The 25217-nt window shown below is 46.3% G+C and overlaps 2 protein-coding genes across 2 annotated transcripts; both read right to left on the bottom strand.

Annotated features, from left to right (window-relative positions):
- Positions 1-4190: 4190 nt before the first annotated feature.
- On the bottom strand, positions 4191-5345 carry LOC136496960 (abscisic stress-ripening protein 5-like). Its single transcript, XM_066492739.1, has 2 exons — positions 4845-5345; positions 4191-4714 (listed from the first exon to the last, which is right to left on the bottom strand). Exons 1-2 carry the CDS (start codon positions 5343-5345, stop codon positions 4514-4516), a joined length of 702 nt encoding a protein of 233 aa, XP_066348836.1. The 3' UTR covers positions 4191-4513.
- Positions 5346-19946: 14601 nt separating this feature from the next.
- Positions 19947-20480, bottom strand: LOC136495790 (uncharacterized). The gene has a single exon (XM_066491618.1). It carries the CDS (start codon positions 20478-20480, stop codon positions 19947-19949), a length of 534 nt encoding a protein of 177 aa, XP_066347715.1.
- Positions 20481-25217: the final 4737 nt, after the last annotated feature.

The raw sequence follows: 25217 nt of genomic DNA, 5'->3' as shown, positions 1-25217 counted from the left end.
GGAGAAGCCACCGTGTGTTACATTGCAGAGTGCAGTGTTGCACTTGCACCTTGTTTGTGTTGCTCTAATGCTCACGTTGATGTGAAGTGCGCGCGTCCGCGCGATGCTTGATTAGGTGACCATCATGTGGCTGAGGAGCAGGGACGAGGTTCGGAAAGGCCAACATACTCCACCCGCACCTTGCTGCTGAGAAGTCAGACCAGCGGTGGATGGAACGTCAGGAATGTGGTTGATGTCGGCTGTGGGGTTGCCAGCTTTGGCGCTTACCTTCTTTCGCATGATATACTTACGATATCTCTCGCTCCCAATGACGTGCATGAAAATCAAATTCAGTTTGCCCTAGAGAGAGGGATCCCGGCAACCCTTGGCCGGTGTGCTGGGCACTAGGAGGCTGCCCTAGAGAGAGGGATCAGAGACAAAGCTGTTGTCGTTAACTACATCAAGAAGCAGCTTTTACCAGCGCTAAGGTGGGATGACTGGACATTTGAGGTGAGACCTAAGAAAGATGCGCTCACAACAGGTGACGAAAGAGTCTTGATCGTGAGGAAAAAGCTCTGGAATGAGTCATTGCATTGCAAGATCCGTCGTAGCAGCCGTAGCTCTTGTTTTGATCGATCCTAGTTGTAGTTAACTGGGCACCGGCGAGGTCCTAATCCTCTAATTGTAATATAGTGTTCGACTTCTGTGTTTTCCCGTGTGATGAAATGTTAACAGTAGATTAGCTTCATCATCAGAATATCAGATGCAGGCTTCAATCGTTAATATACATATTACATAGGCAATAGAGTTTTCATTTCTCTTTTTTCTGTCTGCTCCGACGCTCCGCGTTGCCACATTTCATTAACTGATCGATCAAGATTATAGTGGTCTAGATCAAGTAAAAAAAACTTGGAAGAATGATTAGATTGAGACCTTACATAATATTTGGTTCAATATGAAAAAATAGGGATGCAAGTGGGTTTTCCATGAACCCCAAAAAAATTAAATTTATTTTTGGTTCATAGATAAATCCACTTGCATCTCTATGAAAGACAGTACTTCACATATACACTACGTGACGAATTTTATTTGAGATGTTTTGTTTTGTCTTTACCACGACAAAACATATTCTTGAAATGACCTTTTGTAGGATCAGACAAAGTCCCTCACAAAGGAAGCAGACCAGCACTTCTCGGCAAGAACAATCCACAATCCACAGTCTATTTCAGAAGACAACCTTTTTTATTTACATAAACAGTCGAAAAGTATTTAACGATCAATGCAAAAAAGAGTAGCACTAACTATTAACTATAGAAAAAGGAAAAACACGTCACCGTGGGGTATGACTTATGAGGAGTATACGAGGCAAGGAGCAGAGATTGATACGATTCCATTTATATATGTCAGATTGATACGATTCCATTCTATATAATAACTAACTAAGTTTACTTAATAACCTATTAATGCACAACATTCATCGCTCGTGCTGGAGATAAAATGGAGATATATTCTTCACAAATGATTTGGTGGGAGTCTGAAATTAGAATTGCCACTTGTACTGCATGTGTCCTTGAACCTGTAACCTATTTTATTATTTATGAATGCGATGTTTTGCAAATAACATACCAAATACTTGTTCGTTAAGTACTATAGTATAGTATATGATGAAAGATTTAATACAAATTTTTTAAAATAAATTAGCTACCTTATTGATAGCCCTGGACAGGCAAATGCGTCCAGCGCATGCCGGGAGAGTCCAGACGCCTTGAGGTGTTGTATTGTATCTGATGCTGGCAGCCGCGTCCGATACGCGTATATATCAGAGGCGATACGTTCTCAGATACACATCCACGACGTATCAAATGCGTACCGGTTACATACTCGATATATGCTACCATCTAGAAGTGTAGCTTTGTACGATATATATATAACTACTGTAGCTGGCTACAAAATAACTTATTCTGTAGCCACTTTGAGTTACGATAATTACTATGTTAATTTATGAGATTATAGTAACTCCTTACTAAGTGGTTTACTATAACGTTATGGTAAATATCCTCATATGTTATAGTAATCCAATTATCATAAATATGTATTGACATTATCGTAAATTAGTGTATAAAATTATCGTAAATGGAGGTGGCTTCAGAATAACCTATTTTGTAGCTGGCTACTGAATATACTCTCCCTCACTCCGACCTCTTGCTGTATACGACTACCAGTACCAGGGATGCACCACAACGCAGGTACTCTCCTGATACAGTATATATATATATATATATATATATATATATATATATATATATATATATATATATATATATATATATATATATATATATATATATATATATATATATATATATATATATTACTAACTGGCGTCGAGCTTGGCGCCAAGATCTACGGCGCCAGTTACTACGGTGCCGACCTCATGCCACGTCCGCGCCACGTCAACGACACGTAGAAAACGACCCTGGACCTTGGCGCCAAAGCAATTGGTGTCGAGACGTATAAGCTCGGCGCCAATGGTTCACGGCGCCGAGGTCAGGGTCTATTCTTTGAAAGGATACTGCAAGGGCCTGTATTTGTGAAAATCTTTAAAAAAAAAGGGCTGAAAAACAAAAAAATGAGATGGTAGGGAGATGTCAGCGGGTTAAATATGGAGTGAGTAAGAACAATTCGAAAATCACCTCTATATCTTTCCTTATTAATAGTGTAGTAGAGAATTTGGCTAACCCAGTTCAACTAAGATATAGAAAAATTATTGGAGGGTGAAAAAAAATATATACAACAATTTTGATTGAAATGACCCTCGAAATGATGATTTAGAGAGTGAATTTAAGAAGAATTGTTTGGAGATGCTTTAAATATGTGTTCTTGGGGAGTTGCCTAACAGTGAACAAAATTCTGCACCTGCAGTTGAAATTTGTAAATTTGTAATACATCCATATTATCATATAGAATAACAATACCCATGGGTAGAAATGTAGAATTATATTGGCAACCCCCCTAAGTCAGCATTGGGTAGGAAAAAAAAAGATAGTAATAGTCTAATAATTCTATAACAATATAATTTCTTGGTTATTATCTTCTTGCGTACTCATCGATCGAGGGATTAGTCAATGCAAGAGCAGGCACTTAATCCACAAGTGGGCGGTGGCTGTGGAGACGGCGCCGGTCTAAATGCTCCTGCACTGGTTGCCTTCGCCGCCCCGCGCACGCGCCTCATCAGCCGGACGGCGACATGCATGTGCTGCTCTGCTTCGCACGGAAACGGACCTTGGGACGATTGGTTGGGTGGTAAACTTGCTAGGTTCCTTAGGAGGTAAGGATAGTGGGCATCTTCGCTCGTCTTATGAGCCGTATTATTTTAGTGAACGAATATCATTTTTCTCTCATAATAAATTAGCGAGCGATACTTTCAGCCTATGGTTTTTCCTCAAAGCGAACAGGGCCAGTGCCTTGGCCATGAGCCCAGTGACCGTGATGCGAATCAAGAAAGCCGGAGAGGGCACGAGAGAGGAGAGAGGAGACAAACAAGGGCGACGACGTGCCAACTTGCCGAGCGGGCTCGCAATCTATCGTTCTCGTTCACGTTCACGTTCCCGCGAGGCAGTTCCGTTGGTTCGTGCCGACCAGCGTGCCAGATCGTCCAGGCAAGCTCGGCGCGGCACTTGGAAACTTGGAATGGGAGGTCACACTGCCGCGGCTAGGGCTTTACCTTTGCATGCTGCCATCGCCAATTGATATTGCCAACTGAACCGGCGGAACTTTTCATGCCGCCTGCTTGAACGTGAAATTTACCTTTTCTAGAGCGCACCTTAAAAGATCATACAGTAACTTTTTTCCGTCTGAGCTCGGGTGAAAATACTCCTTTATTTTTTTATATCCAGAAAGTATAACTCATGTTTTAGAATTTTCTAAATCAGACCATTTTAGGTTTAATATAATCTATACTAAAAAAAAGTACTAGTTTTTTTTTATAATAACAAATGAGCATTATTAAAGCATCACGAATTACGCATAGGCTTCGGACCATACACCCGTGGGCTGGCTTTCTTTAACAGAGAAGATAGTGCAGAAGCGGACACAACTAATGCCTCTAAACATTGGTTTTGCCTGTCTCTGCTAACTTGTTCTGTAGTGGTAGTAGTAACAAAATACGGTGGTTTCCTTAAAAAAAATAATATACGGAAGAAGAGAAATGCTTTACTCGGGATAAGAAATGTTTTGTTCTCAAAGTCTTGATAAAAAGGTCAAGTGAAAATCACGTACATATATACCACATAGGAGTATAGGACTAGGAGTAAAAAAACAACTCATTATACTTTATTAGGCACATGCAGATGCAGACACACCACCGAACGACACACACTACGTACTCTCGACAGAGCTGACGGTATGCAGACACATCATCACATACCGGCACATCATACATACATTCGCCCGCGGGCTGCATGCACATGCTGCTTCTGGGAGCACGTACAGAGCACAGAGCAGCACGCAGGGAGATCGAACAGCAGAAGCTCGATCAGCCGAAGAAGTGGTGCTTCTTCTTCCCCTCGCCGCGGCCGGACTCCGCCTCCTCCTCGGCGTCCTTGGCCTCCTTCTTGTCGTGGTGCTCGTGGAACGCGAAGCCGCCGCTGCCCAGGGCCGCCACCGCCGCCACGCCCTCCTCGATCTTGTGCCGCTGCGCGTGCTCCGGGTCCTTCTTCGCCTCGTGCCTCTCGTACTGCAACCACGCAACGCATGCATGGACATGGACACAAGTTGTCAATATGAACGTGACAGCAGTCACAAGCACAAGCATGGCGTCACTTAATTCGTGTGTGTAAGGAAATGCATGGACGTTAGTTAGTTACCAGGGCGAAGGCGCCGGCGGCGAGGGCGCCCATCTCGCCGAGGTGCTCCTTGTGCTTGTGCTCTTTCTCCTCCTTTCTGTACTTCTCCGAGTCGTCCGGGGAGGAACCGTACTCGCCGTCGTCCTCGCCACCAGACTTGCTGTTGTACCCGCCGCCACCGCCGGTGTAGGCGTCGTCGCCAGAGGACATGCTGTTGTACCCGCCGCCGGTGCCACGGCGGCCGTATTCGTCGTCGTTGGTGCCCGATTCGTTGTACCCACCGTCGTAGTCGTCCTTGCCGGACTTGTTGTACCCACCGCCCCCGGTGCCACGGCCGTAGTCGTCGCCGCCGGACTTGTTGTAGCCACCTTCGCCACGGTCGTAGTCGTCGCCGCCGGACTTGTTGTAGCCACCTTCCCCACGGCCGTAGTCATCAGTTCTGGACTTGCTGTTGTAGCCGCTGTCGTAGTCGTCGCCGGCGCCGGACCTGCCGTAGCCGCTGCGGCCGTACTCGTCAGCCATCGTTGAATATGCAACTAGTTGCATATCATTGCATTAAGGAAAGTGAACAGATAACTTTCAAAAAAAAAAAGGAAAGTGAACAGATTATAATTTTTAATAATCAAACAAGAACCACTCACAGTTTGCTCTGATATTTTCGCTCAGAAAAAGTGAAATAACTAGATGAAATTCTATAAGTGGAGATGGATATGCTTGTTTTAAAAACATTCATCACATTGCTGGAGCAGAGGCTGGATTAATAAGTCATCGCCGGTTCGTTATCGGAATGTTACTCATTTGTGCATGCAATAATGCAGAGCATGCCCATGTATATAGGCTAGCTGTGTGTTATTATACTACCATTAGTATTACTTGGCTGAACCTGTTGCTTAGAATCATAGTTCACAGTGTGTGTGTGGCAGCATCTAGGAGTTCCTCCACTCAGAAAGGAGTTTCAAGATGTCAGCCTATTTGGTTGCATGACAAGATTAACCACAACTTTGTATAACATCTCAGGCATGTTTTAGTAAGTGTTTGGTTGTAGCCACACTAGTTTTTCTAAACTATTTCCCATATATATATCCCATATGCCAACTAGAGTTTGCGGCAAGATTTCCTTAGTTATGATTAAGTTGTAGTGTCGGGTTTTTTTCTAAAAAGGAATTCAGGTGTTGGTTTTTCTTGGCAAACTTTGATAATATTGTGTAGCAAACCAAACATGCATGTGACAACTTGAAACTTAACAATGAGGAGTGGACTATAGAAAAATATATGAACATCTTACTAGAGAAACATGGTCTTTCACCACAGGATCGTCGATCTAATTACACGAACACTAGACAATCTAATATAGATTAAAGGACTAACCGTGGTCATTAAGTGGATAGCCCACCATCGGTGAAGTAGATCATGGTGTGACGAGATCCGTTAGTGGCTTCGACGAGGAAGAAGGGTAGGCGGCCTTCATGTTGATCCGGCACTTCTTAGGATCGGTGTCTTAGGCGATAGGGTGGACACATAGTCGTGCTCGAGTTGGCGTGTTTGGCACAGCTCACAACAGCTTATTTGCTAAACACTTATTTCCAAAACAGCTTTACACATGAAGTTATTTTTCTTCTCCTTCTCACAAAGACATGAGTTGGGATAAAGCCACAAAAAAGTAGCTTATCCTAGCTCCCTCCCTCATTTCTCTTTCCCATCCATGTATGAAGTTGTTGGTGAACCGGTTTTGCCAAACAGTTTTTCCAAAATAGCTTAGCTTCACGTAGAAAGTTACTCATGAAGCTGTCTTAAAAAAACAGCTTTACTAGTGAAGTTGAGCTGTGCCAAACATGTCCTAATTGTGGTTCATTACATGATTATTACAAACTTTTTTTGTGGACACAAAACCCACTTGTTGTGGATGCAAACATGCCATGTGTTGCACAAATGTTACACTAGGGAGAGATGCATGCTAGCTACAGTTGCTGACCCAAACTGCCGCGTGCAAACCACGTGGCACGCTGTGATAGCTACCTACAGTTGGCATCATCCATGGCTCAGTACAGTTGTACAGTAGCATGTGGTCTTCATCGAGTGGCGCTTCATCTTCATCAGACGGTTGCTTTCAGCAATCAACGGCTATCACGGCCGCGCCACGCGCGTTTGATCAGCACACAACGACAAAAGGCCGGCGGTTCGTCGGTACCGCGAGACGGCCCGTCGCTCGCCATATGCTCGGATTCACGCTGACCAACTTGCTCCATTGATGGATCAGCCCGGCCGACAGCCATCGATTCTCTCTTGGCACGCAGAGGAGGATCCACCGGTGGGACAGACAGGGCTCAAGCTGTCCATGAGGAGTGGGTTACAGAAAATATATCAACAACTATCTAAAGTAATCATGGGTGGATCCATCGGTGGGACGGATGGGGCTCAAGCGCCCTCCTCCCTCCCATGATAATAAAGCCCCTTTTAACACCTCTCGCACTTTTATAGACTTGATAGAGTCCCTCATAATTTTTATAGACATGAAAGTGAGGAAGGAGAGACTTTAGAGGTTGAAGAGATGACTTGAGCCTCCACTTCCATGATTTTTAATTTTCTGGTCTGCAACTAACAAGCAATGCACTATCAAAATACATTTTGTGGTGGTTTTAATGAGGGAGAGCAAGTTTCGAAGCTCGAAACAAAAATATATAGAGTTGTATCCGTTTCAGAACACAGAGCAAATTACATGTTTATTGTTAAGTGTGCCGGCGTAAAATACATGGTGGTGTCAGAGTAAAATACAGACTAGTGTCGTGATATGTTTCAGAATATATACAGAGGAAAATGTGAAAGAAGAATATGGCTGCACTTACAGTCGCTGGATCTTTTTTCTGAAAATCCAAACTAGAATAAGGGTCTGTTTGGGATAGCTCCACCAACTCTAGATCCACCAAATTCATATCCAGATCTTAAAAGAAAGTTTGCCAAACAACTCTTTGCTCCACCAAATTGGTGGATCTTTCAAAGAGGTGCTCCACCAGATCTAACTTTGGTGGAGTTGAGAGAAATCCACTTATTATACAGAAATAACAATTCGATTCGTTGTGTTCCTGTCTTTCGCGTCATGAGCGCCTTCTCCCCCTGCATCCCACGCCTGGCCGTCGCGAGCCCCGCCCCGACCGCCGGAGCACTGCCCGCGACCTTCGTGCTCACCGGAGCACCGCCCGCGACCGTCGCTCTCGCCGGAGCGCCGCCCACGAGGCCGCGCTTGCTTGAGGCTGCCGGAGCCGTGCCTGGCCGTCGGTGCATATGGCATGCACGGTGCCTCCATGTATACATGCCATAAATAATTGCCACGTGTCCAATATGTATCATCGAATCCAACGGCGTCTACCTGCTTGGCTTTGACGCACTCGGCTCCGGCCTCAATGCTCTCACGCCCGCACCCGCTTGGCTCTCACGTGGTTCGCAGACCGCAGGCGTCAGATGCTTGGTGGTGGACGCGTGCCGCACATCTAAGCTGCGTCTGCATGAACGGTCTCTGCATCCAGTATGCACTGGATTTTTTCCCCGTACAGGTAGGTACAGTCCGCGAAAGGTTGCCCCGTCGTCGTGGATCGCACGACGACAAAGCTAGGCCGGGCCGGCGAATCGTCGGTATCGCGAGTCGCGAGGCGGTTCCTTCGCTCGCGCGCCGACCAAAACCTGCTCTATCGCGCGCCCAACATCGGTTGGCACGCGGAGGATCCACTGCACCGGTTCGGCCAGCGCCCAGCGGCGGCATCGATCCGGCATATCTCACCTCAGCTCCTCGTGGTCCGGATCACGGAGCGAAAAATCTTGTGCGTATTATTGCTCGTCAAGAACCGATGATACACGAACATGCCCACAGTGTGTGTAATTACCAGCCGATCGAATGGCAGTTACATATATAGATTATAATCTTCGTTTAGGCACTCGTACACATGCAACCGATGGAATCGATAAGCACTGAACGAAGCTCTCGGAGTAGTAATGGCAGAACATGGGGGGAAATGGCAGCTGCCGTCAGGGAAAACACACAGCCACAGCAAGTTGCTTCTCTAGTCTACATGGCAGATGTCAGTGCTCATCGGTCCACATCAATATCTGACTTCCAGTTTCGTCGGTTAAGCATACAAGGTACACATATAGGTTATGATTATACAAACATAACCAACCATCGTATTTCCCATTCATGCAAGTACAGACAAAGCAGAGTTACATATCGTGCGTGTCAAAGCACAGTTCAAAACGTAGAGTGGTACATACATACACTGATACACACCGGGGAACATTACCCTGGAGTTACGATGGAGTTATTACAACACTGATACCTCGACACTGGAGTTACGATGGGATCAACTTGTTAGATCGATCTCAATCCCAAATTGGGCTCAACAGCCTAGTTGGGCCTTTGATCCGCACCTTGATCGGGGGCGTCCAACCCACTATTGCTGGAGTGCCCCTGTCACACCGCGCAATAAATAGATGTGGGGGCCAGCGGCTCAAGTTACGAGGTTGACATGAGCCATGCTCCCCACCGACACCAAAACCCTAATCCGATCTAGAGGGGGCGCAGCCAGTGACGGGAAGCCACCAGTCGCGCCGCCTCTACATCTGCATCGAAGGGCTCCCACAATGCCGGACTGCACTGCGCCGCCACCGGTCTTCACCACCGGTCGCCACTGCTCATCACCGTCCTCTTCTCCAACCGTCGCTGCCCTAGCGCAGACACCGACTCCATGGCGGACGCGAGCGGATCCTCCTCTACGGTGTTAGGTTCAACACGTTCCTCCACTCTTCCCTCTAATCTCTGTCTAGAATATGTACTAGGACATGCTACCTATTTACATGAAGTACCTGGCTACATCTATGCTCCTAGTGATCCTATAAGGATGTAACAATGGTATCAGAGCCATTTTGCTAGGTGTAGATCTCGGCAGAGGTGTTAGAAAAGAGAGCAAGGTCAGAGCTACACAGAGCATACGTTTCAATACTTAGCGCACGTAGGAGCTCCCGTCACTCTCGGCTCTTCAGTCCATAGTTCGACCGGACCTCTAACACCTCCATCTTATTCACACTCGTTTGTAACCCCACAGCAAACTTCGAGCACCTGGGCTCAGGAATAAAGTCACCGACCGACTCAAACTGGACGTAGAGCACATTGCCTGAACCAGTATAAACCCTGTGTCATTGAGTGCTAGGCCACATCCGATCACAACGTATGACAAAACAATAAATATTTAATTGTTGGTCACTTTTCGCACTGACAATCGGTGTCTTAGGTGATAGGTGGACACATAGTCATGCTCGAGTTGTCGTGTTTGGCATAGCTCACAACAACTTATTTGCCAAACACTTATTTTCAAAACAGCTTCACCCATAAAGTTGTTTTTCTCCCCCCTCTCAAAAAGACATGAGTTGTGATAAAGCTGAAAAAAGTAGCTTATCCTAGCTCTCTCTCTCTCTCATTTATCTCTCCCATCCATGTATGAAGTCGTTGGTGAAGCTGTTTTGCCAAACAGTTTTTTCCAAAACTGCTCAGCTTCACCTGGAAAGTTACTCATGGAGCCGTTTTCTAAAAAAAATAGCTTTACTAGTGAAGTTGAGCTGTGCCAAACAGGCCCTAATTGTGGTTCATTACATGATTATTACAAACTTTTTTTGTGGACACAAAACCCACTTGTTGTGGATACAAACATGCCATGTGTTGCACAAATGTTACACTAGGGAGAGATGCATGCTAGCTACAGTTGCCGACCCAAACTGCCGCGTGCAAACCACGTGGCACGCTGTGATAGCTAGCTACAGCTGGCATCATCCATGGCTCAGTACAGTTGTACAGTAGCATGTGGTCTTCATCGAGTGGCGCTTCATCTTCATCAGACGGTTGCTTTCAGCAATCAACGGCTCCCACGGCCGCGCCACGTGTGTTTGATCAGAGCACGACGACAAAAGGCCGGCAGTTCGTCGGTACCGCGAGACGGCCCGTCGCTCGCCGTCCAGACGGCCCATCGCTCGCCATATGCTTAGATTCATGCTGACCAACTTGCTCCATTGTTGGATCAGCCCGGCTGACAGCCATCGATTCTCTCTTGGCACGCGGAGGAGGATCCACCGGTGGGACAGACGAGGCTCAAGCTGTCCATGAGGAGTGGGTTACAGAAAATATATCAACAACTATCTAAAGTAATCATGGGTGGATCCATCGGTGGGATGGATGGGGCTCAAGCGCCCTCCTCCCTCCCATGATAATAGAGCCCCTTTTAACACCCCTCGCACTTTTATAGACATGATAGAGTCCCTCATAATTTTTATAGACATGAAAGTGAGGAAGGAGAGACTTTAGAGGTTGAAGAGATGACTTGAGCCTCCACTTCCATGATTTTTAATTTTCTGGTCTGCAACTAACAAGCAATGCACTATCAAAATACATTTTGTGGTGGTTTTAATGAGGGAGTGCAAGTTTCAAAACTCAAAAAAATATATAGTGTTGTATCCGTTTCAGAACACAGAGCAAATTACATGTTTATTGTTAAGTGTGCTGGCGTAAAATACTGGGTGGTGTCGGAGTAAAATACAGACCGGTGTTGTGATATGTTTCAGAATATATATAGAGGAAAATGTGAAAAGAAGAATATGGCTGCACTTACAGTTGCTGGATCTTTTTTCTGAAAATCCAAACTAGAATAAGGGTATGTCTGGGACAGCTCCACCAACTCTAGATCCACCAAATTCATATCCAGATCTTTAAAAAAAGTTTGCCAACTAACTCCAGCTCCACTAGTGGATCTACTCTACCAAATTAGTGGATCTTCTGAAGAGGTGCTCCATCGGATCTAACTTTGGTGGAGTTGAGAGAAATCCACTGATTACATAGAAATAACAATTCGATTCGTTGTGTTCCTGTCTTTCGCGTTGTGAGCGCCTTCTCCTCCCGCATCCGACGCCTGGCCGTCGCGAGCCCTGCCCTGACCGCCGGAGCACTACCTGCGATCGTCACGCCTGCCAGAGCACCTCGCGACCTTCATGCGCACCGGAGCACTGCACGCAACCGTCGCGCTCACCGGAGCCCCACCCACGAGGCCACGCTTGCTTGAGGCTGCCCGATCAACCTTTAATAAAAGTCATTGGATCTATTTTGTTTTATAATAGAGATGGGATTGTTAGCCCCCCTGGATCTCCGGCATGGGTGAGCCGACCACTCACTAGCCTTGCCAACCACGCACTATCGTTGCCGAGCACACACTATGGATAGAGATAGAAGAAGGGAGGGAGAACGGAGCACACACACAGCACAAGCACCAGCGTTGGCCGGAGCTCTACAGATGAGATGGCAAAACTGGACTCACTCTCTTTACTGAGTTGCAATGGCAAACTATATATACAACTCTACCCATCTAATCCTAGTACACAGACATGTCAGGCTGTTATGCTGCTATAGTGACTAGATGTGACAGTAGGGCTGACTTTGGCGCATGCTGCTGCTGTGGCTACAGTGCGGCGGGAGAGCTGTTCGGCACCTGCCCCTGCTGTGGCTAAAGTGTGGCAGGAGAGCCGTGCGCCACCTTCCCCTACCGTGCGTTTACACCAGGGAGCAGCAGATTACTTAACAATTCTTCCCCTAATCCTGCTACTAACCCTAGAACCCCCTCCATGCTGATCATCTTCTTCAGCTCCGTGAGTCGAAGACGGTCGAGCGGCTTGGTGAGGACGTCCATGAGTTAACAACCAGTTTCGACAAACTCGATGACGATCTGCCCTCTGTAACACCCTAGGTGTTAAGCATGCATTTAACCTTGACATTGCATGACCACAAGCATCATTGAGCATCCATGATCATAAGCATATCATGTATTCTATCTTTGTTGTCTTATATTACATGTGATATTACCTAATTGCATCACTTATGCTAGGGTTTCTATGTGACCAATGTATATATGAAATGTGTGTGGAACCTTGAGAATACCTTAAACATGTTTAGAATAGCATAAGGAATAACTTTGGTATTCATGACTAAGGCTAGATTGGTCCCTAAGTTATAGTTATGGTGTAGGTCATCAATTTTAAGTTGTATGTTTGACCTAGTTTGATCTATGTCATAGTCTTTTTGAACTAGTTTGTATGTTTGACCTAGTTTGACCTAATTTTAAGAAAAGTTGTAGTATTTGAGTAGAGGAACAACTGTTATTTTTGGGTCATGAACTAATTCAGTGCATAGCTTAGTCATTTTGAGCTCACAAAAATCAATATGTCACTGTTTTTCACCACTTAGAATTTTTCCAAGTCCAAAACCGATTTTTAGTTTGATTGGCTCACATTTGGGATGATTTTACTCCTCAACCATTGAGAAATGGAACGTGATCCTTTAAGAGGAATTGTAGATGGTATATAGGGCTTCAACTTTGGTTTAGTAAGTTTTCGCTAATGATCCACGGATTATGAGTATTATCTCTGTTAACTATCGCTGTCAGGCCGGTTCACTCGCTCTGATGGTAGCTACATTGCCCGACCGTGTTCAGGGTTCAAGCGCCGTGTGGATGGCCACGCGTCGCCGTTGTGCTGCCCGGCCAGGCCACGTTGAGCTGCAGCGCGGCACTTCACTCCCTAGCTCACCGTAGCACCGTAGCAGCTCCGCCAACGCCATTGCCGGCTGACCTGCTCCGCATTGCGTTCGCATCATTCCTTCGCCACCACAGCAGCTCCTTCGTGATCATACCACATCACCGCGCCCGCATTGCTCGCTAAAATCACACGGTGAGCCGTCGTGCTGCGCACGGCCCTCGCCGTTGTTCCGCCACCACGTTCCGTCACCGTGGCCGCACCGCCTCCATTCATCATTCTCCGTAATAGCGCGTAAACTAGTTTCGCTGTAGCATGTAGAGTCTCGGCGTATCCCTATATTGCGCTTTCATGGCCAGCTCCGGCGCCTCGCCATCGAGCCGCACCGCCGTGCCGCCATGACCGCCGCCATCGTGCTTAGCTCCGACAATAGGTCCCACTAGGTAGCTCAACGCGTGCGCAATGTCATGGGGATCACAGTAGTGTCGGTGCCGTCATCGGAAAAGCCGCCGTCAGCGACCTCCGGCCAAGCCGCGTCGAGCAGCGCCGCTCCTCTGTTTTTGTTTCGCTGACAGTGACTCGATCCAGAAAGATAGTTCATTTATTTTTATATTTGTATGCAACTTTGAAAAATCATAAGTGGAGTTATAGAGGTCCAATTTTGTTGAACCAAATTTTGTTGTGTTCCTCATGAAATTTAGGTTTTTATAAAAATATGAAATGTACAGTTTATGATGTTTTTCTTGGTGATTAAAATGTATTTAAATAAATACTTTTTCAATGTTAGTAAACTTGTAAAATAGATATCTTGAGCTAGAAAAGTGATACAATTGTGATTCCAATTTTGTTCGACTTGTGTTGACATGATATAGCTAGGAAAAATATTAAACCTGCTGTAGACTTGTTTGGAGTAGGGTGTTTCTATTTATCTAGTAATAAATGGTATTTTCTAAGGAAAATTGTAGGGATAAAAAGATGAAACATATTGATATGAAAATTTTTGTACAGTAGTATGGAACCAATATGAAGCTAGGAAAAATATATAACCTGTTTCTTGACACTTTTCTATAGGGTTTACTATTTTCACTAAAATAGGCCTTGCTAGCTTGCCATTTTTGTAAAGGATGTTATACATGTTAAAATGGTATCAAACTTTTACAGTAGTCTGTTGGTAGGATTTGTAAGCCACTGTAATTTTCTGAGAATTTATTGTGCACATTTGGTATAGGTTTATTATTTAACCTAATTATCTAAATAAATTAATAAAGCCAATTAAATAAATAGATTGAGCTTGACCATTATATTTTCTTGAGTTTATTTTATGTTATTGAACTGTTGGTGTACTTGGTGGTGTCAAATTTTGAATGCTTACATGTAGTATAAATATTGTTGCTTTATAATGCGAGTTAGAAGGGTTTTCAGACAGATTATGTTGCTTGTTATGTTGCGTAGTCAAAATGATGTTTTCTGTAGAAATTGTTAATAACAAAGTTGTAGGTAACGTCTTCATTTATCTTGTGTTAAAATTTTAGGTCAATAGGCCAAAGAGTTTAGGAGTTATAGCTGTTTAAAGTTAGTTTTCCGAATTGCTTGTTCTCTGGAATTTCTGGACAGCACTGCATAGATTGCCTGTGTTGGTTAGGATAGAGTGTGAACTATCTGTTAGTGATTAAATAAGAGTTGTAGGAAATTTTATAAGCTTTCCAGAAAGTCCAAGATGATAGCATTTGGATAAGTAGAACTTCAGTTATGATGTAAACATCTAACTGCCATGTGTAGTTTAGACATTGCATTGTGTGAAATTGGTAAGTAGATAGAGAAGAGATATGCACCTACTCAATTAGTATGGAGTTAGCATTCTATCATGGTATAACTTAACATTATTATCGCAGCATGTACTTTACCATATCGCATCATCTATGATCCATCGTATGCATTCATGAGACTCACTTATGCATATTCATGCAATAGGTGCCACCGAGGAAGTCACGTTGGTGGAGCTAGACGTCGATCCGCAGGAGGAGCATCAGGAAGTGCAGCACCAGGAGGTTCCTAGAGAAGGAGAGCCTGAAGCCGATCACCTTCCCGAGTGCCTCGATCACCAGCCTTCAACTTTCGTGAAAGGCAAGCCCCAGAGCATTATAAGCCTCCCTACTTTATTAATGTCACCTAAAGTTATTTGTATTGATGCATTACGTGATAGGAGTTGTTTGGAAACACTTGTTGCATATTACCTTTCCTTGACCAGAAATATCTACCATGAATCCTATTTATGTCCAGGAATGCTTATCATGCTTAGCTATGCTTAGACCGGTAGAAGTCGGGTGATTTCCTGTCACCTGCGAGCTATAGGTGATAACTTGATCACGGTTGACTGTATTGTGCTATCGTGGAACATAACCTGGTAATGTTGAATAAATGGAGATCGGGCGGAGTCTTATGTTGTGGTATCGTAGTGATTCCATCTGTGTCGTTTAAGGACCGGCCGTTGAAGTTTCATCTTGTCATGTTGAACGCATGCCTCTCACATAGTTGGTCGGATAAGTCATTTCGACCACAAAGCCGAGTAGCTCAACTCAGGCCAGGACCATGAGCGGTAAAAGTGTGCACCCTAGAGACAGTAAGGATATGCGGAGAGCCAATGGCATAAGCCCATGGGCGGGTTAGAGTCCCGATCACCCTTGGCAGATTAGTTGTATCTCTGAGGGCGCGGCGCTGGTCGTACCCACGATTGTACTTGAGTTGTACCAAAGGTGACCTGATGCGACCCTGACGGGGGAAGTATGGGTGTGTGTTAGGAATAATTCCCAAGCTGGGTAGGAATCGATTCGAATCGCCGTCTCTCCCAGATAGTGAGAACTAACAGGAATACACTTCATCGTAGTAAATGATGGAAATGATGGTTGTGAGATTATGCAAGAACTCAACTGATATGGTTATTATTGTGATGACTTAATGGTACTCACATGTTTGGCATAGGATAGCTGCTAATCTAGTATGAGATAGGATTAATAACTGGTGATTCACAATTAATGAGATGTTGGATAACTTATGTTTTTTCTGCAAATAATGTCTGCTAGCTCTACTTATAAAGCCTTGCACCCTTGGTGTCTTAGTATATTAGTTGGACGGGTAAGTCTAGTTGAGTATATTCTCATACTCAGTGTTTTATTCCCATTGTTGCAGATAACGTTATGTATCTTGGCTACTGCAAGAACTGCTTGGCTCCTACAGTGGATGAGGACTAGGACCATGGGCAATGGTCATTCTGTATATCATCTCACCCTTGTGCTTTTGGTGGAGATGACTATGACACTGGCTTTGTCTTAAACTATGTGTGATGTCGATGTTAAACTACTTTGCTTCCGCTACTTTCAAACTCAGTTTGTAATAATTATTTGAACTCTGATGTATGAGAAATATTTGTGAACTATGATGTAACATATGATTGGTTGCATTGAATCTCTACGATCTTGGTTTGTATGTTGGTTGTTTGAGATCCTTCGCGATTTTGTTGGACTATCGGGTTTATATGGGCTCAAGTATGATGGGTTGATCACTTCGGTGATTGCTATTGTACTTGTGCTCTTATAAATTGGATGGTTCTGTGACACCCTCCATCGACACAGTCCCTGAGGAAGTGGAATTTGACGTCGATGTGCTTTCTCCAGTCATGGAGAACCAGATTCTTCGCAAGAGCGATAGCGGGCTGGTTGTCCACCATCAGTGCTAGTGGATGAGCTTCCACATCGGTCAGCTCACCTAGCAGCCGGCACAGCCACAAAGCTTGGTACGTCGCTGTGGCCGCCGCCACATACTCTGCCTCGCATATAGACAGCGCCACCACCTTCTATTTTAGCGACATCCATGAGATTGGAGCCGACCCGATGAAAACAAGCACACCAGAGGTGCTCCGCCATCCGTCGATGTCCCCCACCATGTCTGCATCACTAAACACAGTGAGCTGTAGCCTACTTCTGCCAGTCTTGGGAAAGACGATCCCCTGATCCACCGTCCCCTTGACATAGCGTAACAGCCGCTTCACCGTAGCCCGTGATCCTCTCTAGGATCCTCCATGAAGCGACTGACATAGCCCACGGCGAACACAATGTCCAGCCTCATGTGGACTAGGTAGCGCAGACCACCTCCGATGCTCTGGTAGAGTGTTGCATCTACCCTTGCTGCGGTATTGGCCTTCGTTAGCTTCAGTCGCTCCTCCATCGGAGTCACGCACGGCTTGCAATTAGCCATGCTACTCCGCTCCAACAACTTCGATGCGTACGTGCTCTGACCGAGTGTGAGCACCTCCTTCCCCTATATCACCTTGATGTCGAGGTAGTTGGAGAGCGCGCCGAGATCGCTCATTCAAAAATGAGCTGCCATCTCATGCTTGAAACTGTCGATGTCCTCCACACATGCGTCGATGATGATCAAGTCGTCCACATACATGCCGATGACAAGCTCCTCCTTCCCCCGTCGCCACGTGTAGAGCGTGTGCTCAGTTGCGCACCGTGTGAACCTAAGCTCGCCCAGCGTGGAGTCAAGCTTGGCATTCCACGCTCACGGGGCCTGCCACAACCCATAGAGCCCTTGCATAGTGGAGCACTCTGTGCTCTGCTCCCTTTATGGTGAAACCCGGAGGTTGCCTAACGAAGACCGTCTCCGCCAGCTCGCCGTTGAGGAAAGCCGATTTCATGTCCAGGTGATGGACGCACCAGTCCTTTGCTGCTGCCAAAGCCAGTAGCAGTTAGATAGACTCCATGCGCTATACCAGCGCAAAGACTTCCTCGAAGTCGATGCCCTTGTGCTGGACAAAGCCTCGGGCAACGAGTCGCGCCTTGTGCTTGATAATGGCACCGCGCTTGTCCCGCTTGACCTTGTACACCCACTTTAGGCTGATCGGACGATATCCTAGAGGTGGATCAATGAGCTCCCAAGTCTTGTTTTCCTAGATCTCCTTCATCTCCTCCAGCATCTCGCCCGTCGCCAATGTGCATCACGCTCGGCCAGCGCAAATGTGGGTGGTTCCTCTGCATTGATAAGAAGCAGCTCTAGGTCATTGAGCAGCCGACCCGCTAGGCTTGAGGGCCCTGTGTCATCGATGATGTCGTCCAGCCTGCGGAACCGCACCTCCTCACCTTTGTGGAAGGCATCCACGAACTCAGTGATGTCACTTGGAGGTGGGGCGAACTTGATTGGCGTCGATGGAGTTCCCTATTCTGTCAGAGTGGTCGGCATAGCACCTGGAGTGCTCGACACCCTAGCTGCAGTGCTCAGCACTACTCTTGGACCGCTCGTCACCACTCCTGGAGTGATCGGCACCACTACAGCAGTGCTGAGCTCTAGTCTTGCAGTGGTTGGCACCACTACAAGACCTCTTGGCTCTGCTATGGGAGTGTTCGGCACCCATCCTGGAGTGGTTGGCACCACTGCAGAACCGCTTGGCTCCACTTCTAGAGTGCTCGACACCCCTCCTGGAATGCTCGGCATTGCCCTAGGAGTGCTTGACTCTATTGCTGGAGTGCTCAGCACCTCCTCTCCAGCGTCTCCACTCCCGTGGATGACCAAGTGCTCAATGACGAAGGTGCCGGTAAAGCCGCTAGCTTTCCCTGTGCCCGAACTGTTCCAGTCCTTGGTCGCCTTCTCGTCAAACACGATGTCGTGCGAGGCAACCACCTTGCCTCTGCATGGGTCATAGAGCCGGTATGCCTTGGTACCTTCCGCATAGCCCAGGAGCACCATTAGTATGCTCCTATCCTCTAGCTTGGTGAGGACCAACTTCGTCTTCCTGACATGGCCGATGCAGCCGAATGCCCGGAGGAAAGACATGCTCAGCTTGCGCCCATACCAAGCTTCAAACAGCGTCTCGCCCTTCAAGGCCTTTGTGGGCGCGCATTTGAGGATGAACACCGCCGTGGTCACCGCCTCACCCTAGAACCTTGCCAGCATGCCCTTGGCCTTCATCATGGATCAATCCATGCCGCCACCGTCTGGTTCTGTCACTCCACCATGCCATTCTGCTATGGCGAGTATGGCGTGGTGTGGTGTCGCACCACACCCTAACCCGCGCAATACGTAGTGAATTCCATCGAAGTGAATTCGCCGCCATGATCAGTCCTCAGCACGCGCAGCTTCTTGCCGCTCTCTGCCTCTACGCGTGCCTTAAACTTCTTGATCGCCGCCACCGCCTCATCCTTGCTCGTTAGGAGTTATAGCCACATCTAGTGACTACAATCATCTATGAGCAGGAGAAAGTACCGCCGACCACCCTTTGTGGCTGACGTGATTGGCCCATAGATATAGCTGTGGACGAGCTTGAGAGCGTCCACCACGCGATACTTGGCTGCCTTTGGGAACGACAACCTTCTCTGCTTTCTGGCTAGGCAGCTATCACACAGCTCCCCTCCGTGCTTTTATGTGGGGCAGCCCTCGGACAATCTTCTTCAGCTGACCAAGCGTGTCAAAGCTGAGATGGCCGAATCGGGCATGCCATAGCCATGGCTCCTTGATATGCCATGCTATCAGGCACACCGGCTGCTCCACCTTCAAGTTGAGTAGGTATAGTCGGTTCTAAGACCTCTTCACCTTGGCAAGAAGGTGTTGCTCCCAGTCCCTGATCCTAAGGACGCCATCCTTGATCAGTACCTCGCTGCCATGCTCATCTAGCTGGTCAATGCTAATGATGTTGGAACACAGCTGCTGGATGTAATATACATCTGTTAGCATGCGGTGCTCGCCGTTCTGGCCCCTAAAGATGATTGTGACGCGCCCTCGGATCGCCACCCTTGAGCCATCACTGAACTTCACCATGCCGGTCATGTTGTCATCGAGCTCAGAGAAGGCTACCTTGGAGCCCATCATGTGGTTGCTAGCGCTGGAGTCCAGGTACCACCGCTGCTCCTGCTTGCTGCCCACATGTTCGAGGTGGACTTGGGCACGTGGTTCATCGAGGTAGATGACTTTCAGAGCCTTCCCAGACCCTTCCACAGCCATCACCTCTCCCTTCTCCTTGGCCTCAATGTAGTGCAGTGCACAGAACATCACCATTAGGAGAGTGGCCTCATCATCATCATCAACTTGCATCAGATGAGCCTCAGCCTTCATCTCTTGCTTGCGATTTGGGAACTCCTTTGCCTAATGGCCAGTCTTCTCGCAGCGCCAGCAAGCATTGGGGTCGACCTTCTTCTTCTTCTCCGAAGAAGTCTTGCCGTGGCGCTTGCCATCGCCACCGTGGCTGGAGGAGGCTACCCCGGAGTTCCTCCGGGTAGCCCACTCCTCCACTGTCAGCAGCAGCTTGCCGCTATTCTTTGTTGCTATGGCCTGCTCCATGTTCTTGTCCACCGCCCGCAGATGACCTGTCACATCCTCAATGGTGAGGGTGGACAAGTCTAACATCGTCTCTATGGAGTGAGCGATCTGAATGTACTTCGCCGGCACGGATTGGAGGTACACGGAGACCATCTCTTCTTCATCGATGGTGACGTCGTGGCTCCTCAGCTTGCTGATGAGCGTTTTTAGGCGGAGGGAGAAATCCTCCACCGATTCACCATCCTTGAACTTGAAGTTGGCGTACTCCTGCTTCAGTAGCTGGGCCGTCGCCTTCTATGCACGGTCGGAACCGACACGCATTGCCACAATGGCCTCCCATGCCTCCTTAGCAGAGCTCTTCGCACCCAATGACTACCTGTACTCCGCTAGCACAGTAGCGAGTATAGCCTCCAATGCTGACTTGTCATTTTCTTCGTTGTCAGTGCCCTTGTCGACAACATTCCAGAGCCGTCGGGCTCTGAGCTTGACCTTCATGGTCACCGACCACTCGTCATAGTTGGTGTGAGTCAGCGTCGGCTAACTAGTGCCGCTGACCTCCCGCACCATGTGCACAACGACCTCCTTTGGTGGCTGGGCAGCCACAGCAGCATTGCAGCTATCGCCCATCTCCAAACCGTCCGTCATCGCCAGCAGTTAGTTCGGCGACAACGCTTGTATGGCTCTGATACCACTTGTTAGCCCCCTTAGATCTTCGACATGGGTGAGCCGACCACTCACCAGCCTTGCCGACCATGCACTATCATTACTGAGCACACACTATGGATAGAGGTAGAAGAAGGGAGGGAGAGTAGAGCACACACACGCACAATCACCAGCGTTGGCCGGAGCTCTGCAGAGGAGATGACAAAACTAAACTCATATTGTAACCACATGATTTTGAGTTGGCCGGAGCTCTGCAGAGGTTTAGAAATGGTTGAATAAATACCAACGCATGATTTTGAGTTAAAGTAAACCATGAATCTATACTTAAAGTATCCACATATGCCACTAAGAAACATGATAGTAACCACATATTGTTATGACAGATAATTGGCAAACCATAAATTTGAGTCTTAAAAAAACAGGTTTAATCTCAAATATTTCACAAAGACTTTATCTTAAATCAAAGATATTGTAGAATGAGTACCAATTTATTTCTAAAAATGTTATCTATCTATTGGGGTTCTATTTGGACTTATCTGAATCATATTTTCGTTCATGTTCTTAGTGTTCCAACACAAGCAATAAAACATTAGAAACAGAAACAAATAAGTTCCAAATAAATTTAAATAGATCATCAACAAATAGCTTATATTTTTCTAAAATACTTGTTTCTTAAATTATCTGATTTAGAAAAAAAAAATAGTTATGCTCTAGATATTAAATCACCTTTGAAAACAACTAGATGACAAAATTTGCTCGATAACAGTTAGAAGTCATACAGGACCATGTTCCGTAGTTTGGTACTTTATTCATTTTAACCATGTGAGGGCTTCTAGTATCTGCGTCTTCCATCAAATTTCTAGGACAGTTTTACGTAATCTTGATAAAATTCTTGTTCTCTGACACTACTACAGAAACCATTTTTAGGGGCGGCTCGTAACGCTTTGTAGGAACGGTTTGGCCAGCCGCACCTACCGAACCGTCTCTACAAATTATGCATTTGTAGGGGCGGTTCTCAGGCCGTCCCTACAAATTGATTTGTAGGGGCGGCTCGTACTACAGCCGCTCCTACAAATCGATTTGTAAGGACGGCTGGTAACATGAGCCGCCCCTATAAATAAATTTGTAGGGGCGGCTGTAGTACCAGCCGCCTCTATAATACCTGTTTGTAGGGGCGGTTCAATCTAGAACCGCCCCTACAGTATATTTTTCCGCAAAAATAAATTCAAATTCGACCAGAACATTGTTTGTTTCCGCGTATTCCATCCAGCGTTTGCGTTGCCGAACGCCCCACGACCAACGTTCTGAACTGCGCTCGCGTTGCCGAACGCCGCGTGACCAACGTTCTGAACCACGTTCACGTTGCCGAACGCCCCACGACCAGCGTTCCGAACCCCTTAGACTACAAGCACAAGAGTATTATATAAACTATAATTACAAGTCTAATTCACAAGAATATATACAATCCATCATTAAATATACAAATTCCATAAACATTGTTATCAACGTTATAGAGCTAGCTTTTCAGTCTCACGAAGGTGCTGGTACTGAGGATTTTTACCTAAGTCAGACTCTCGGTCATGGTAGGCGCCTTTGACATGTACAATCTGATCCAATATGAAGTTGCAAAGGTCGTCGACGAGCTCTAAGAGTTGGTCATCCTTGTATGGGTCTCTTTTCATTTCGTTCTCTTCTTTCCACTAAAAGAGAACAAGTTTCGGTTTAGTATTTCATACCATGTACGAAGTTTTTATACTACGGGTGAAGAGGTTCAAACTTACTCTTAAGGGGTGTCTCCTGTAGGCACCTGTGTTACTCATCATAGAACATATATAGTATCCACAATGTACACTCCTAGGCTTCTGCTTGGGGCACTATGTGTTTTGCATATAAAAATGTTAAGTAATGCTTTTGATAGCCATGTAATGGAGTACTGAAGAAGTAAGTTACACTTACCGCACATAGTGTTTTTATAGCCAGCTTTTCCTTCCTTGCTGGATCATGCCTTCCTCGATGATTAGTGACATAGAACCTAAATGCCCTATTCGAATTATTTTAGCAAATACAACTTGTTAGTATCCAAAAGTGAACGTTACAAGTACGTATACAAACATATAAGCTAATGAGGATTATCGATATGTATATGTCTTGAGAATCGATATAAAGTCTTTGTATGTCACCGGGTCCCTATCTATTAAATCAAAGACCCATGCCATGCTCCTCCCGACATCGACGACTATACAAATTCAGTGGTTGCTGCATGGATTTAATCATAGAGCTAGATAAGCTCTTTTGCAACAAATAAAATATATCGAACAAAGCTTTAAGTATAGAGTTGAACTTACTTGAAGTTGTATGGTAGCCATATAGTAGAGTATTGTTGGAGACTTTTGAAAGCCAAGGCAATGTATGCCGCAACCTTAAGGGACTCTTCCCTTAGTTTTGTCGTACAGATGTGCTCTTTCTCCCAAAGAGTCTTTGCAGGAGCTAGCTCTTTGGCATCCAGTTTCCACTGTTTAGGGTAATTAAAATTTGTTTGGGCTATAGCTTGAGGGTCTATATACCCGGCTTTCACACTTGGCATTTGTTTGACAATGTGCACTTGCATTCTACAAATCACGGCGTGGGTTAGTTACAACAACATTCAAAGATTACATTCATATCACATTGGGAGGACAAAGACTTACATGCACCACGTGCGAATTAGATTCATCTCCATTGCTCCTAGGTGAAAGCATGTCTGCATGTCATTGAAGTCAAAGACAATTTTCTCGGCTGGGCTTCCAAATATGCCGGTGGGGAAGCATGCTTGTATGAGGTCTATGCTCGTTGGGAGAACACGCAAGTACCAATCATGGAACCTTCTTATTCCAAGTGGTAGGCGTTGGATGTCCCGGTTTGGTACGAAGGGCTTGCCTCTTTCATATGTTTTCGGGCAATCCTTTGACCATTTGATGGCATCAACATTTGGATACTGCTTTGCAATTTGGTGGAGTTTGCTAGTGATGGCCTCCTCAGAACCCCGTGATGGGACTTTTTTAACTTGGTTCTCAGGCTTGAACTGGTCATGAGAATACCACTTGGACACCGACGACACATCTTTCATCGAAACATAAACTGGCCTTATGGTGATTGGATGCTTCTTTCAAAGTTCACATTCAGGCACGTCCTCATCTTCTTGTGCATTACCTTCTTCAGGAGGCACTCGTTGTTCTTGTATCGGCTGTGCTTGTTGAGAAGACTGTGGTATCTCATCATGCACTTGCTCGGTACGAGCTGGAGAAGGTTGTGGCATCTCAACAGGCACATGCTCGCTAGGAGGTGGGGAAGAATGTGGCATCTCAGGAATGTGGTGGTCACGAGATGGTGAAAATATCTCCCCGACCTCAACAACTCGCTCCAAATTCAGAAGAGGGGGAGGCGGCGAAGAAGCAGTCAATATAATGTCCCATTTGTGCCAGAGGATGAACTGCCCCATAACATCTCTGAGTAACACTAGCCCCTCGGGAGTTGCGTAGTCTATCCTCCACTGCATGAACTCGGGCTTCACGGTATGCACCTCGACCCTAGTGTAGTCCGGCGGTATCTTATTATTGTGGTATAAGCCACCGGGAGGATGTGCCACACCCATTGCCACCTCCATCACAGTGTTCTGTCGGCCATTGAGAAACACCAAAGTGCAACTAGTTGGTTCTTGTATGCAATCGACGGGGGTTGTGGCTGTAGTGGAACCTTGGCTGCTAGGAACTTTCGAAGGGCTGCCAACTAATGCTAGTTCTCCCGGCGGCGTCACTAATATCCATGGCTCCATAGACAGTCCTTGCTCCTCCAGCGCCTTCGAACTAGAGCCTTCACTTGGAGCTCAAGATT

The sequence above is a fragment of the Miscanthus floridulus genome, chromosome 12, assembly GCF_019320115.1.
Source record: "Miscanthus floridulus cultivar M001 chromosome 12, ASM1932011v1, whole genome shotgun sequence".
Taxonomy (NCBI): domain Eukaryota; kingdom Viridiplantae; phylum Streptophyta; class Magnoliopsida; order Poales; family Poaceae; genus Miscanthus; species Miscanthus floridulus.
Note: the sequence above shows the minus strand (reverse complement) of the source record. Positions and strands in the feature narration are given on the sequence as shown.